At 43.7% G+C, this 16,791-nt stretch overlaps 1 protein-coding gene across 6 annotated transcripts in view; it reads left to right on the forward strand.

Annotated features, from left to right (window-relative positions):
* Positions 1–16,227, forward strand: part of FAM76B (family with sequence similarity 76 member B) — a 30,410-nt gene extending 14,183 nt beyond the window's left edge. For 3 of the 6 annotated variants that reach the window (XM_039914939.1, XM_029048330.2, XM_029048331.2), the window contains 2 exons: positions 9,409–9,494; positions 16,069–16,227. In XM_039914939.1, the coding sequence (XP_039770873.1) occupies positions 9,409–9,494; positions 16,069–16,138 (156 nt within the window). In that variant the 3' untranslated portion in view covers positions 16,139–16,227. Of the gene's footprint in view, positions 1–3; positions 2,713–9,408; positions 9,495–16,068 lie in introns of those variants that run through there. The other 3 variants (XM_039914940.1, XM_029048334.2, XM_029048333.2) reach the window with 1 other exon arrangement.
* Positions 16,228–16,791: the final 564 nt, after the last annotated feature.

Below are 16,791 nucleotides of genomic sequence, written 5' to 3' on the forward strand. Positions count from 1 at the left end.
CAGGCCAAAAACAGGGAGCTACTCAAGCAGGTTGCAGCTTTGTCAAAGGGTAAAAAATTCGATAAAAGCGGGAGCATACTAACGTCTCCTTGAGGAAACGGCTACTCATTGGTGTTTGTGCTCAAAGTGTAAATTTGGGTAATTCTCTGAAGCCCTTAAAATTCTGTGTAGTGAAAACCTATTTTTGCACACCGGATAAGTTGGCATGTTTCCTATACAGTTTTGTAACTGAGATGCAGCTTTTTTTTTTTTTAGTTGACAGACTATTCAAATTTGATACTTCAACTGGCTTGAAGGAACTTTTTTTTATTTTTATTTTTCTGATACCCAGGAATTTTTTTGCCGGCAATAGTATTACTGAACAGTTTCAAAAGGCACATCAGCAGTGCTGTTTTCAACACAACTTGCAATAATAGAGTTGGTGTACTTTTTTCGAGTTCAAAGTGGCAGTTGATCTCATTGTTTTTATTAAGCTAATTTCAGCTGATGTTCAGTTTTCAAATTTAGGAATAGAAGAACTTTGTGAATAAGGAACATTGTGAACGCTGGGTTTTTGGCCACTGTGTTCTTTTCAAATATAAATTAAGGAGGGAATCATGGTGCTTTTATTAAATGAAATTCACAAGTATAATATATGTACATACTTTTTTAAAAGTTTCCATGGTTAGTGGTAAGCATCGAGTAGCTTAGTAGATTCATCCTTGTCATTGAAATTTTCTGAACATCTTGTACAGTACAAGGTTTAAGTGTGTCTTTTGTTTTGTAAAAACTACTGTCAATTTTTACTTGCAAGTGCCTTTTTGCCACCCGATGTTTTTATTTATAGGAATGTTGGTCTTTTGTACATAAGGTTTCTTGTTTTAAGATCATGTTTTCATAAATGTGTGTATATAAATGTATATGTACAGAGGCCCAACTAAAAATTCAAAAGAGCTAGTAAACTGCCCCCGGTTGCATTAAATACTAGCTTAATGGATGGTGAATATTGACTTTAGATCATTTTAGTAGTTTGTGTCTGTGTGCAAATTGTTGATCCTGGATATCATCATGCCAATCGGTGCTCAAAACCATGGGGGACTCTTTTGGCAGTGGTAGATTTTCCATTCTGTCCTAGAAATTTTTTTGGCGGGGGGAAGGAGGATGGATTTTTTTTTTAGGGCGTGCCCCCCCCACCCCCCCAGTGTGTAGTGCTAGTTTAAAAGACAAACATCAGTCTTACCTCTGATCTCTCCACTTGATACGGTTAGTTGGGTTGGTGCCCGTGAGCACACCTGGCCTTTTAAAATTCCCCAATTTTTCCCCACTCGCTGTAAAGGACACTTGAAGTTCTTCTCCAGAAGAATGTGGAACCAATAACTAGGTTCTGGTGTTTTCACAAGAAAACCCGTACCCCCAGATATCTGTCAGGTAAGGGATGGATGCCTGAAAAGAGTAGCAAAAGAATTTGGCCCTTTATTCCGTAACTACCAACCTTGGAAGGCGATTGATCTCGTACTTACAAATTGTTCATCTCAGCCTTTTCACACTGCTCCTAGGGGACTTTAGCTTACCTTCTTGACATAACTTGAGGCAGGGTTTCTTTCTCTCCCCTCCCACCTCCCCCCTCCCCCCCCCCCTTTTTTTCTGAATATCTCAGAAAGTACGACCTGAACCAGCAATGACTTTGAATGTTCTCCTAAGGGATAGCTCTTCTAGAGCAAAAGTTTAGGTGTTTTGTGTATCTTTTTTTTCCTCATCCTTTTAAATAGCTTGTACTTCCCATAGTTAGACTTGCTTTCTGTGGAGAATCGTACTCCAGAATTCTCCAGCAGGGTCCTATCAGGAAGTAGTCACAGCCGTAGCAAGGAAAATGAATCCATTTTACTTGGGAAATACCAGTTCTTTTCTAGGAGGTGTTCTTTTGTGTACTGAAGGATTATCCATGTCTTCTTTGTAGGTTTATTACAAATTCTACTTACATTTAGTACTTCTAGGGTAGAAAATGCTGCTATCCTATGGTGAGTTTTCACGTCGAGATTTGCTAAATCCAAAATGACTGATTTCATTGAAAATTTAGTAATTTTTTATAACTGATATTTTTCCAGTTTCATAAGCCTCTTGTCAACCTGCTGTTGTCAGTGTGGTTTTTAAATTTTTCATTTTTGACGTGCCCGGTTTGAAAGAAACCTGCTGAAGCTGCAGTCGGACTTTTTTTTTTAAGAAGTTCACTATCGTAAATATCTGAATTTATAAATTCCCATGCTAAAATATTTTAGGGGCTTCACAGTATTTAGTCCTACCTAAATACCCGATATCTTTATTTCATAACCTCATTTTTTTAACTTGAATTTTTTAAAGTTGTCAATTGGTTAAGTTCCGGAGCCACGAACGATGACCTGGAGCTGTAGTGTATTGACATAATGAACTGATGTTCTTTTAATGTGGATCCTGCAAGGAGATACAGTGTCTTGTGCTTTATAGCCTGTCTTCAGCTGTTAATTAGCATTGACCAGTGATAGCCACTTGGGCTCAAGTTATTTATGTATTTTAAGCCTGTGAATAAAGCGGTCCTTTTCCAATAGTTTTTGTCTTAATATGCATTTTACAGTGAAGCTTTCCAGCTCTTCACCTGTATAGACTATTGAAAATTGTACTTGCACACATCTTACTGTCGACATTTTGTACTTTTTTCTAAGTCCAATATTTCACAATAAAAATGTGTCAAAATCCTAATCCGGTGGCTTTTCTGTTAGTTTTGCAGCAAATTGCACTCCAATCACGGATTGGAGCATTTAGTCCAACCCACTTGCTGCCACTAGTATAATCCTGAACTCTCAATTTAACTTTTTCCATTTCTTCTTTCCTAGTTACTAACAGTAATATTAAGGGCATCTGCTAGGCACTTTCTATATGTCAAGCACTCTTCTAAGTGCTGGGGTAGATACCAGCTAATCAGGTTGGACACAGCCCATGTCCTACATGAGGCGCTCAGTTTTAATTCCCATTTTACAGAAGAGGGAATCGAGGCACAGAGAAGTGACTTATCCTAGACACACCGCAGAGGGGTGGCAGAGCAGGGATTAGAATCCAGGTGTCTCTGACCCCCAGGCCCGTGCTTTACCCACTAAGCCATGCTGCTTCCCTATCCACCAATACTACTAATGTAGCCCGCGCCTCTTCACAGGGATAAAAAAAGTCATGCCAGTTTGTGAAATAATTTAGAGAGTAGATGGAAAATACGGCTGACACTTCTTTTTTAATGGTAAGCACTTTACTCTCTCCTATGAATGGACACCTTATCATGGCAGGGGAGTTGGCGTGCGCTGATGAAGCTTAGAGCTCTGCCGTATAGGGTTACCCACAATGGAAAGGTCTGCCAAAGCGTGAGATGAAATCTTATTCTCCTGGGCTGGGCCGCAGTGGCAGGGGAAAGAGTCAAAGGCAGTTGATCAAATGATCAAAACACTGATCAAAGACTACGGCAGAGACTCAGAAGCTGGCAACGGTAAGCCACTTCTGTATCTTTACCAAGAAATCTCAATGGATACCCATGCCAGAGCGACTTTATGGCAGAAGATGGGTCGTTCTGAAGAGGCTGTGTCCAAGGAATCTCTGTGGGTTGGAAATGACGGCATGTAAAGAAGAAGTGCTTTACTATGTGCCGAGCACTGTACTAAACACTGGGGTAGATACGAGATAATCGGGTTGGACCCAAACCCACTGTCTTAATCCCCATTTTACAGATGAGGTAACTGGCACAGAGAAGCTGAGCGACTTACCCAAAGTCGCACAACAGGCAAATGGCGATGGGGATTAGAACTCAAGTCCTCTGATTCCCAGGCCCCATGCTCTTTCCCCTAGGCCACGCTGTTTCCCCTCGCTACTGTTAAATGCATGCAGATCGGGAACTGAGATGAGAAGTGAAATGGTTTTCCGGAGTTGGTGCTGTGCTCCAGTTCTTTCCCCATTGGAGGGCAGTTATTCTTTCTTTGATCCCCAGTGAGGAGTGAGGCCAGCCAATCCTAGAAGAAGATCGAATCCCAAGGAGCCTTGTATTTATTTTGGCAGACATTTAGAAGAGTGTTTCATTTTAATTGAATATGGTTGAACATGCTGTTAAGGATCAGGAAAGGTTGGTAGAAAACTTGCTCAGTGCCTGACATTTAAACAAACATCAGATCAGGCAGGAACTGTAGAGGCGGAAGGGATATCTATAGGGCAACCCATAAAGCACAAGATCAATCTTAGTTGTTCTCTCTTCAAATCACAGAAAAAAAAACCTTGGGAATAAGGGTAAAGTTCACTGTAGTTGAGCTTCCATTTCAGGATGCCAAATGGGGACATCATTATGTCATTTTTAATATGATTTTTAAAAATGGTGATAACGTTGGTAATTAAGTACTTACTGTGTGTCAAGTACTGTTCTAAGCACTGGGATAAATGCAAGGTAATCAGGTTGGACACAGTCCCTGTCCCACATGGGGCTCACACTCAATTCCCCTTCTCCAGATGAGGGAAGTGAGGCACAGAGAAATTAAGTGACTTGCCCGTGGTCACACAGTGGACAAGTGGCGGAGCTGGGATTAGAACCCTGGTCCTTTTGATTCCCAAGCCCTTGCGCTATCCACTAGACGATGGCACTTCCTATTAAGCACTTACTACGTATCAAGCTCTGCTCTAGGTCGATTCGTAGGACAGAGTCAAGTGCTTACCATTAAAAATGAAGTGCCAGCTGTAAGTATTTTGGCTTGGGGAGTCGGAGGACCTGGGTTGTAATCCCAGCTCTTGACATTTATCAGATGTGTGTGTGACCTTGGGCAAGTCATTTAACTTCTCTGTGCCTCAGTTTCATGATCTGTAAAATGGAGATTATATCCTTCTTTCTCCTATCTAAACTGGGAGCTCTATATGGGACAGGAACTGTAACCAACCTGATAACCTTGTATCTACCCCGTGTTTAGAATGGTGCTTGGCACCTAGTAAGTGCTTAATAAATAGCATTATTATTATTATTATTAAGCATACAGTCTAGTGGGGAGACGTACATTTTGAAGGGAATGTGAATGTAGGAGCCGTGGTGTGGGAAGGAAGAATTTTCTAACATGTTTGGAGTTTCTGTGCATGCATTGAGTTTTGCCTCTGTCTCCCCCTTTTAGATTGTGAGCCCGTTGTTGGGCAGGGATTGTCTCTATCTGTTGCCTAGTTGTACATTCCAAGCGCTTAGTACAGTGCTCTGCACACAGCGCTCAATAAATATGATCGGAAGGCATTGGGCGTGGCAAACCCTAAAATGCGAGTTTTCTTTAGCGCAAGATTTGCAACTGTGAAACTGTGCCGCTTCCGAGTGCTCAGTAACTCTTGGGGGTAGTTTCAACCGAGTGAAATAGAAGTTTCCTTTAAATATACACATAGCTGGTACAATGGAAAGCTGAATGACTAAAAGCTGAATGACTACAGCAATGAAATATTTATTTCCCTACTGGATTCGGTCGAAGAGGAGAGAGGGAAATGCGGATATTTGGGTTATTTCCACTAGGGGGTGTGTTACACTACTTATGGGGAAGTTTTTCAATTTACTGTGGATTCACCAAAAATTCACTCTTGGGGCCTTTCTTTGCAAGAGTAAGGGAGGAAGCGGGGCAGTGAATTTCATAGCTCTACTCCTCAGCTTTATCTGAGGAGCTTTAACCTCTGGGAAGGTTTAAGCCCCGGGAGAGAGAGGATCAAACACTAGGCTTGATGGAGAACAAGATCCTAAGGAAAGGGAGGGATAAGATGAAGAAAGCAGCTTTTAGGAAAACGAATGGTACTGGCTTTAGGTCACTAAAGAGAAGGCAGGGAGCAAAGAAACCTGACTGTTGTCAGACCAGTTCCGTAGGCAGCATGGGAAGTGACGTGGTCTAGTGGCAAGAGCACGGGCTTGGGAATCAGAGGTCGTGGGTGCTAATCCCGGCTCCGCCGCTTGTCTGCTGTGTGACCTTGGGAGAGTCACTTTGCTTCTCCGTGCTTCAGTTACCTCAACTGTAAAAGGAGGATAAGAGTGTGAGCCCTATGCGGGATAGGGACTGTGCCCAACCTGACTTACCTTGTATCTACCCAGCGCTTAGAACAGTGCTTAGCACAGAGTAAGTGCTTAACAAGTCCCAGAATCATTATTATTATTAGGCACAGAAGTCCCACCATCAAGCGATAGCCATGAGCGCTTACTGGGTGAGGAGCTTGGGAGAGAGGGTGACGGTTTCCTGTCCTGAAGGAGCTTCCAGTAGAGCCATAACAGTTGTGTGGGATTTAGTTTGCATTGGGCTTGCAGAGACTCAGCCTTAGCACCTCTGGACAAAATCACTCACTATATGACAGTGTGCCAGCAAAAGTTCCACGGAGCTTAGCAGGAACAGTGGGCAGGGGCTGTCAGGAGACCATTGATGGTGGAGACTGGAGGAGGTTTTGCCCAGGACTAACAGACTCCTGACACTACTGAAAGGCCCCAAACCATTACAAGATGCTGAATGGGATGATCCAGAAATCGATCAGGGGTATTTATTGAGCGTTGACAGAGCACCGTCCTAAACGCTTTGCAGAGTACACTGCGACACGTTCCCTGCCTCTAACGAGCTCACAGTCTAGAGAGGTAATAGGAAACAGGAAAGCTGATTAACTCGTATAATAATAACGGTATTTGGTGAGTGCTTACTATGTGCCAAGCACTAGTCTAAGCACTGGGGGAGATACAAGGTCATCAGGTTGTCCCACGTGGGGCTCACAGTCTTAATCCCTATTTTACAGATGAGGCTCAGAGAAGTCAAGTGACTTGCCCAAAGTCACTCAGCTGATAAGTGTAGAGCCAGGATTAGAACCCACGCCCTCTGACATCCAAGCCCGGGCTCCGTCCATGAAGCCACGCTGCTTCTCTAGTAGGAGAGTAGTGAGGTGAAGTAGGGGAGGCCAGGGTGATTGAGTGATGTGGGGCAGGGACTGTGTCCAACCTGATTAGCTTGCATCTACTCCAGAGTTTAGTACAGTGGTTGGCACATAGTAAGCACCTAACAAATACACACACACACACACAAAAAAAAAAAAAAAGGGTCCAGTGCCAAGCATGCACTGGATCAGATGTCAGCTGCCTGCACACACGACTGGTAAAATCAGATGACTGCCCACTCCAGTTAGGAGGAAGTTTTATCACTGAAAATCTTTATCAGTGGCGAGGTGGAGGGCGTTGCAATGGACCTAACTTGGAAGATGATGCTAAATTGATGAGGAGGGTCGTGGGGAGCGGTAACTCCTTAGAAATCAGAAGTAGAATTAATTCAAAGTAACTTGATAAATTTGAAACCTGGGCTGACAAAACAAGGTAGCGTGGCCTAGTGGAAAGAGCCTGGGGCTGGGAGCCAGAGAAACTGGGTCCTAATCTTGGCTCTGCCACTTGCCTGTTGTGTGACCTTGGATGGGACACTAAACTTCTCTGTGCCTCAGTTTCCTCAATTGCAAAATGGGGATTCAATAATTGTTTTTCCTTTTATTTAGTCTGTGAGCCCCATGTAGGACAGGAAAAGCGACCAAACTGATTATCTGCCAACAGTGCTTGACACATAGTAAATGCCTAACAAATACTATAAAAAAAATTATAAGTCAGTGGAAAGAGCACAGGATTGAGGTCAGAAGACCTGGGCTCTAATCCCAGCACTAGCCACTTGCTGTCTGTGTGACCTTGGGCAAGTCATTTAACTTCTCTGGGCCTTGCTTTCCTTTCTACATGTGAGGTAGGCTTCGTGTCTGATCTGCTTAGAATGTATCCCCCCCCAGTAAAAATACCTTGGTATTTATAAATACCACAGTTATTATTATTCAAGGATGTTTTGTCTAACAGAGAAGTCTGAGGTCTGTTGTCTAAGTGCAAGAAAGCTATGCTAGAGAAGTTTGCTCAACCTGGCTTCCAAATGGCACATGGAAATTCTGGATCCCTGAAAGACCACCTGTCTCTGCAAAGTTGAATTATTTCCTCCTCAGAAGGCAATGAAAAGCCTAAAGTCTGTACGCTCTTGGGTTGTTCCAGAGAGAGAAATTTTGGTGGCCAACTCCATTAGCTTCTCAAACGGATTCACCTTCAGTTTAACTTCTTTACTCTTCAGCTTGGCTCTTGTAGGTCCTTAGCTGCTATCCCAGAGGGGTACCCAAGGGGTTAACATTAGTCTAACTCAACTATTTGGCCTTTACCCTCTCCCCGTAATCTTTCCATCCCAAAATAAATCATACACTGCTTCCTTTAGTCCACTCAAGATAAATTGAGTTTCCTTCTGTGAAAACAAAGTGGCTGTCAGGCGCTCTGTGAAAAATCATTTTTCTCCCTTCTCCAGCTTAGTGAATTCTAGGATCATCATTCATTAAGTTTTTACGCAGATAAGGAAGCCAGGAAAAGATGGGCATTGTCGGGAGGGGTGAGGGGTGAGGGGGGAGCAAGGGAAGAGCTTCTTCCAGAGCCCTTATTCCTGTCCAACACGTCGACGATGCTACCAAGAAGTATGAAATGCTCATCTCAGAGGGTGAACTCTGTCCAACCATCAAGAGACACTTCATGCCTCCACAGACCCCTCACACAGAAATAATTAGCAGTTCTTTGGGCCAAATCTTCCTTTTTCGCTGTCGTTTCCTATTTGCCCATCTAGGTCCCACCTCCTTGATACCTTCTCCTGAAACCTCTTTATTTTATTTTTATTTCTTAATGGTCTTTGTTAAGTGCTTACTCTGTGCCAGACACTGTACTAAGTGCTAAGTAGATACAAGGCAATCAGTTTGGACCCAGTCCCTGTCTCACATGGGGCTCACAGTCTTAATCCTCATTTTACAAATGTGGTAACTGAGGCACAGAAAAGCTAATTGGCTTGCCCAAGGTCACACAGCAGACTGGTGGCAGAGACAGGATTAGGACCCAGGTCCTTTTAACTCAGGTTTGTACTCTATCCACTAGACCAATCTTGTGGTCGAAGGTGTGGGCTAATGGAAAAAGGACAGGCTGGGACTCTTGAGAAGTGGGTTCTAATCCTGGTTCTCCCACTTGCCTGATGGGTGACTTTAGGCAAGCCACTTATCCTATCTGGGCCTCATTTTCTCCATCTGTAAAATGGGGATTCAATACTTGTTCTCCTTCCCCATTAGACTGTCAGCCTCGTGGAGGACAGAGACTGTCTAGTCTGATTTTACTGTTTCTACCCCAGGACTTAGCACAGTGCTTGACACCTTGTAAAGGGTGCATGATACTGCTCTTGTTAAAGCATCTCACTTCACCAGGACCTGAGAAGAGGGAGTTGGGGAAGGAACTAAACAGGACCCTTGCCCTTTTCAAAATCTCCTTTCTCTTCCCTCACTCTGTCTTCCTCCCCACCACAATCTTATTCTGCCTTCCTGTCTTTTCTCCCATTTCTTGCCTTCTAGATTTTCTCAGCACCCAGAAAACAGGGCAGCGAAGCTGGAAGGGAAAATTTCTACATGAAAACGTGGCATCTGGGTGTCAAGGAGAGGTAGGTCTCCCCCCACTCCCAATCCTTTGTATTTTATTGTCACATGTTTTCCTGGTCCAAGTAATATTCGTGTCCTCCACTGGAGAAAAAATTGGCAAAGTGGAGGATTCTAATTTGAAAAAAAAAAGGCCTCTGAGATTCTGGGAATTGAGTTTTATATCTGTTCGGTAACAGTTTCTTTAAATAGCATTAACTGCAGAGGGCTGCCCTCCCAGTAGGGATCGAAAATCTCTCTTTCACCGCTGAGGGGAAACAGGAGGGTGAATGTTCTAATCGCATTGTTCCCCAAAGCACTGAGCAGGAATACTCTTCTCCCCCCACCTCAGATTCTGACTAGCCTTTTGAGAATGTAAACTATCCTGGGCTGGATCAAACCAAGAGGCTACCCAATCTTCCTGTTTGAGGAACCAAATAATTCTTGGGGTAAGGACATAGTGATGGCTTTCCTCCTTGATGTCCTCTCTCAGCAGTCTGAAATATTTACTTTTGGACAGGTTTGGTCATGTGGAACATTGTGTATTTTAAGCCATAAGACAGGGTTTGATTTTGAGGACAGAGAGTTTAAGGCTTTGGACCCAGTTATTAACCCCTTTTCTAAATCCTACTAACCCACCATCGACATGTAAGATTTTCACTTTCGTTCCTTTTTCACTAATTACCAATTAATCGATCAATTAATGGTATTTATTGAGCATGGACTGTGTGCAGAGCACTGTACTAAGCACTTGGGAGAATACAACAGAGGTGGTAGACATGTTCCCTGCCCACATTGAGTTTCACAGCCTAGAAGGGGAGACAGACATTAATATAAATGTATAAATAATCATATAAATTATATAAATATATAAATTATTAGAACTTATGTATATAAGCTCTGTGGGACTAAGGGGGTGTGTGAATAAAGGGTGCAAATCCAACCCAATAATAATAATACTTGTGCTATTTAAGCACTTACTATGAGTCCAGCACTGTTCTAAATAAACCCCCAACCTAGCTGCCCTTTTACCACGTAAAACTAGGTTGACTTTGCACAGATTCTGGATTTTTTTCAAAATGCATCCTCGATAAGGAATGATTGGCAACTGATTGTCATTCAGTCAATCAACCAATGATATTTATTGAGCGCTTGAGAGAGCACAGTAGAGTAAGTAGACAAAACCCAGTCCTCACAGGATTTACGGTCTAATGGTCTTTGAATTCATGATGGGTAAGCTTCTGAGGGCAGGAATCATGTCTACATACTCTTATTGTATTATACCATGTGCTTAGCACATGCTCTGCAGAAAGTAAGAGCTCAATCAGTCAATCAAGCCATCAGTCATATTTATTGAGTGCTTACTATGTGCAGAAATTAATAGAAATACTAGCATTAACTGGGCAGGGAATTTGTCTACCAACTCTGTTGTACTGAATTTTCTCAACCCCTTTACAGCAATGCTCTGCACATAGGAAGCGCTCTATAAATACCACTGATTGATTGATTACCATTAATTGATTGAACTTTAGATTAAAAATGATTTAGAAACACTGCCCTCACCATGAAATGTCAAGAGTCAGTGTAAGAAGCAGCATGGCCTAGGGGATACGACACGGGTCTGGTGTCCAAAGGACCTTGGTTCTAATTCCGGCTTCACCACTTGTCTGCTGGATGACTTTGGACAAGTCACTTCACTTCTCTATGGCTCAGTTACCTCAACTGTAAAATGGGGATTAACACCATGAGCCCATGTGGGATATGGACTGTGTCCAACCTGACTAACTTCTACCTACCCACAGCTCTTAGTACAGGGCCTGGCACACAGTAAGGAATTAACAAATATCAATTAAAAAAAAGAAAAAGAGAGAGGCTGGTGATATCCAAGAAGCCTGTCCCCTGCTGTTCAATTGGAAGCTGACAAGTCTGGAAGATCAACAGTCTTATCCCCTTGTGTTATAATAATAATAATAATAGTATTTGTTAAGCACTTACTATGTGTCAAGCACTGGGGTAGGTACAAGTTAATTGAGTCCCACATGGGGCGCAAAGTCTTAATCCCCATATTACAGATAAAGTAACTGAGGCATGGAGGAATGAAATCACTTGCCCAAGGTCACAGAGCAGACAAGTGGCAATACAGGGATTAGAACCCATGACCTTCTGACTGCCAAAGGGCTGGGTGGGGGGAAGTTGAGTGGAGGGAACATCTCCCTAGGGTTGGAACTTGTGAAAGGATTTGGAAGAAGTTGGTTGGATTGGGATTTGTGAAGAGGCCACATGGCCTAGTGGAAAGAGCAGAGGCCTGAGCGTCAGAGGACCTGGGACCTCATCCCAGCTCTGCCAATATGCTTGTTAGGTGACTGTGGGTAGGTCACTTAACTTTTCAATTCTCCAGTTTCCTCTACTGTGGAATGCAGATTGAATATCCATTCTCCTTCCTTGAGCCCTGTGTAGGAAAGGGACTGTATCCAACCTGATTATCCTGTAGCTACGCCAGTGCTTAGAACAGTGCTTGACACATGGGAAGTGTTTAACAAATGACAAAATAATGATAATAATGATAGGGGTGGGAGGGTCTCTTAATGGGTAGGAGAGTTGTTAAAAGGGGGATCTTTGTTGAATATGAATTATAAAGTAACAGGTGAACAGTGGCAGATGGGATGTCAGAGGGATGCTTCATTACAAGATTAGAGCTGAAAACTTTTGCTTTCCAATGCATTATGTCAGAACCCACCCCCCAGAACAACATCAGAGACATTGGCATTTAGCGGTAGATCTGGTTCTTAAAGCCTTCTGAAGCCCCTTTACCACCCCTGTTCACGGGGGTTAATATCCCTTCCATCTGGGCCACTTAGGGCTGCCGGGCAGCTCTTTGGAGGACAGTTTGCTTGCCAACTGGACTGCCCCCTGACTCTCTCCTGGAAAGAGACTGGGTGGAATGGGTCAGGAAAACAACTTGGGGCTGGATTTCTGTCTTCTAGAAAACATCTGACTTGCTTTCAGGATGCCAACCTTCAGATGTGTTTTACAATATTAGCATATTTTCCACCAACTGCAACGATCCCCTCCCACACACATAGCTTAGTCACAGAGCACTCTCCTTCTCTCTCTTCTGCTTTCTCTCTCTCTCTCTCTCTCTCTCTCTCACACACACACACACACACACATGCACACACACACACACACCTCCTGAACTTTAGAACAATGTTCTCTGCAAATAGAGGCTCGTTTCATTTTGAGCAGTAAAGTATTCTGTAGTCTCTTCAGGCACCCATTACAGCCTGCTAAAATTTGCATTTACTGCCAAAAGGGCACAGCCCAGTTATTTTAACTCCAGGGTTCTTGTAGCTTTTTCGTTGGCTCATTGAATTCATGGGGAGAAAATACCATGAAAAGTTGTTTATTATTTTCTCAGAATCTCACAGATGGAAGGAAACTGAAGGGGTCCTTTAATCTTGCCTCTCAGCAAGACTACCCCTAAATCACCCCAAGCAGAGAGGACAGATTCCAATTTTTTAGATTCCACCACCTCCGCTTGGTAACTTGTTTGAGTATTTAAATGTCCCTCCCTGAGTAAGTTGGTATTTTCATCTTAATCTGTATCACTTGTCACGTCCTGGAAGGCAATGGACATGTTCAAGCATGTGAGTAGGGCATATGTGAGACTGCCGAGTCATATTACAAGTATGTCCAGATATACCGTGGGCATGTCCTGGCATGCAGATAGGTATTGACAGGGCATTTCCATGTATGTCCTCTCCAGCCCCAAGAAGAGACCAAGAAACTCAGAAAGGGGATGACCAAACAAGAAAGTAGCCAAATAGAGTGAGAGACAGAAAGAGAGAAAAAGAAAGAGAGAGCGAGCACGCACCAAATCACATGAGAGATGTGAGGAGTTAAAAGATCTCTGTGAAGCCAAGTCCAAATCCCTGCTTTCTTCATGTCCATTCTGCATTTTATCAGGCAGTCAACCAGATGAGACCAGTTCTGGACCACAGAGTGTCTGGAACCAGGTGGGTCAGGAAAGGCTTCACAGAGAAGGAGGGGTTTTAAGTCATCCTTTAGAAAGGGAGTGGACTGGGGAGAGGGAAGGGGTGTGACAAGCAGTGGTGAGCACTTGTTCGAAAGTATGCTAACATCTAAAAACCATTAAAGAGTGATTTGAACACAGTGGACTCAGTGACCTACAAAAGGGGAAGATAAATGTGATAGAATGGCAGGGGGAGAAGGTTCAGCCAGGTAACGCTGCGGTAGCGAAGCCACCAGGCCTGATGACGTACCTGGACGCCGCTTACTTCTGATCTGGAATGCCCTCCCTCCATAAATCCAAGACAGTTACTCTCCCCGCTTTCTAAGACTCATTGAAGGCACATCTCCACCAAGATGCCTTCTCTGATTAAGCCCTCCTTTCCTCTTCTCCCACTCTCTTCTGCATCGCCCTGACTTGCTCCCTTTATTCATCCCCGCTTCCATCCCCAGAGCACTTGGGTATGTACTGAAAGTTATTTATTCATATTAATGTCTATCTTCCCCTCAGACTGTAAGCTCATTGTAGGCAGGGAATGTGTCTGCTGATGGTTATAGTGTACTCTCTCAAGTGCTTAGTACAGTGCTCTGTACATAGTAAGTGGCCAATAAATACGAAAGACTGAATGAATTACGTCACTGCTGGGGTTGTGTCAGCTCCTCTTGGGCTGGCCCAGTAGCAGGAGCGTGAATCCTTTCCTCTAAACCCCCACCCTCCCCTGCCAAGGACTGTTTGGAGGTAGAACAGTCTGGGAATGGCTTCACTGTTTAAGTGGCCTTTCAGAATGGTGTGGGCATGGCTGCAATAATCCAGAGAAATTGACCCCAGTGGGGAGTGACATTTTAAACAGCCCCAGCTGTGGAAGAATCATACGCAGGAGTTCGGAATCAGGTCTCCTCTGTATAGATCTTGAAATTATATATTATCATTTATTCATTTATATTAATGCCTGACTCTCCCCTGCCGGCGCCACCAGATTGTAAACTCATTATGGACAGGGTACAGGTCTGTTTATTTTGTTGTATTGGACTCGCCCAAGGACTTAGTACAGTACTCGGTACATAGTAAATGCTCAGTAAATACCACTGATTGATTGACTGGCTGGGACAGAGCACAAATAAGGGCTTAGTGACAGAGAGAGGTATTATGGCCTAATGGAAAGACAATGGGTTTAGGAGTTGAGACCTGGGTTCGAGGTCCAACACTGTGGGCAAGCCTCTTAACCCCTCTGGGCCTCAGTGAAATGGGGATGAGATAGACTGGGACCCCAATATGGGACATGAACTGGGTCCAATCTCATAACCTGCATGAGAAGCAGTATGGCCTAGTGGACAGAGCACTGGCCTGGAAGCCAGAAAGACCTGGATTCTAGCTCTGCCACTTGTCTGCTGTGACCTTGGGCAAGTCACTTCACTTCTCTGGGCCTCAGTTCCCTCATCTGGAAAATGGGGATTAAGAGTGTTAAGCCCCATGTGGGACAGGGACTGTGTCCAACCTGATTACCTTGCATCTACTCCAGTACTCAGAACTGTGCTTGGTACATAGTAAGTACTTTACAAATTAAAAAAACCCTGAAATCTCCCACAGCACTTAGCACATAGCAAATACTTAATAAATATTCAATCATTCAATCTTATTTATTGAGCGCTTACTGTGTGCAGAACACTGTCCTAAGCACTTGGAAGGTACAATTCAGCAATAAAGAGAGACAATCCCTGCCCACACTGGGCTTATTGTCCAGAAGGGGGGAGACAGACATCAAAACAAGTGAACAGGCATCAATATAAATAAATAGAATTAGAAATGAATAGAATTAGAAATAGGTCATTAGTGGCAGTTGAAGAGTCTCATGGCAGTAGGGAGGAACTGAATTTGATTCAGTCACACTTAGGCACATCACATAAAGACAGCAGCAACCCCAAGAAAATCACTTTATCCATCCCACTGCCTCTAAGCAGGTCTGTCATTGACTCACCCTAGGGTCGAGGGGAGCCTGTCCTAATCTTGTAGTTCACCAGGAAAGGGAATCACCAAATCTCCCCATGGGTTCTGTTCCAGAGCCTGGAATTCCTGCAAAATGAATACAGTGGTTCAAAATGTCCGTATTTCAAAATGACCGCCCTCTTCCCGCCTCTCCCCTCCCCCACCCCCTTTTTCTTTTAAAGCATCAAGCGATAGTGCTATTAGGGATACTACTCTAGTCTTGCTTAGCTCAAAATGTAGATGAGCTAGGGTTGTACCACCATCTCCTTTCCCTTATGGGGGAGGTGATATTTCATGTGCAGGGAGGGAAGTGTTTGAAACAGCAGGTGGGAAAACACACTGAGAGCAGAGGAGGTTGAGAAGGCCCTGAGCAGCTGGAGAGGAGGTGGAGGAGCCAAACTGTCGTATGTATAAATTCCACTAGGTTGTTCTGGTGACTAATCGTTTTGGCCTTCTACTTGCTAAGATATTTCCAGAGTCCTTTTGATAGATGTTCCCCTGGCCTCGACGCAAAATGCATAATGCTCAAGTGCCACTGAGCCTCCAGGCAAGGGGCCACTGAAAACACATCTCGGTTGCCTCCTTAGAACTGCGCTTGGGGAAATTCCAAGAGCGAGGCCTGAACGGGCAGAAGAAGATGGTCTGTTGATCCCATAACTACCCTCTTTTCCAGTCAACAACGCAGCGGGAGAAAGCAAACCTAGCATTTGACTCCATCTGTGCCTTTGGAAATAAATGTTAGACCTTGAAGAAATTCCCAAGTTAGATTTTATGTCCTTCTCATTATTTATATAGCGTAATGATTATGTGCCTTCCTCTATGGGAGTGAAAAAATTTATGAACTTCAAGGCACAGATTAAAAGAGGGTTATCCTTAGATAGTGTAGCTAGATCTCAGTGGTAGAAAACCTGATGTAGCAAAGAACCGTAATGTACCAGCTCACTTTTCCTTCAAGCCTCCTTGGTTTGGAAGCAGCGTGCCTTGTGGACAGAGCACGGACCTGGGAGTCAAAAGGACCTGGGTTCTAATCCCAATTCTGACACATGTCTATTGAGGGATGTTGGGCAAGTCGCTTCACTTCTCTGGGCCTCAGTTATCTCATCTGTAAAATGAGGATTAAGAGTGTGAGCCCTCTGAGGGACAGGGACTCTGTCCGACCTGATTAATTTCTATCAACCCCAGCGCTTATAACAGTGTCTGGCACATAGTAAGCGCCTAACAATAATCAGAATTATTATTATTATTTTAGTATACTCTCCCAAGCACTAGTGAGGTGCTCTGCACGGTAAGCACTCAATAAATCTGACTGA

Source organism: Ornithorhynchus anatinus, chromosome 20 (assembly GCF_004115215.2).
Source record: "Ornithorhynchus anatinus isolate Pmale09 chromosome 20, mOrnAna1.pri.v4, whole genome shotgun sequence".
NCBI classification, from domain to species: Eukaryota; Metazoa; Chordata; class Mammalia; order Monotremata; family Ornithorhynchidae; genus Ornithorhynchus; species Ornithorhynchus anatinus.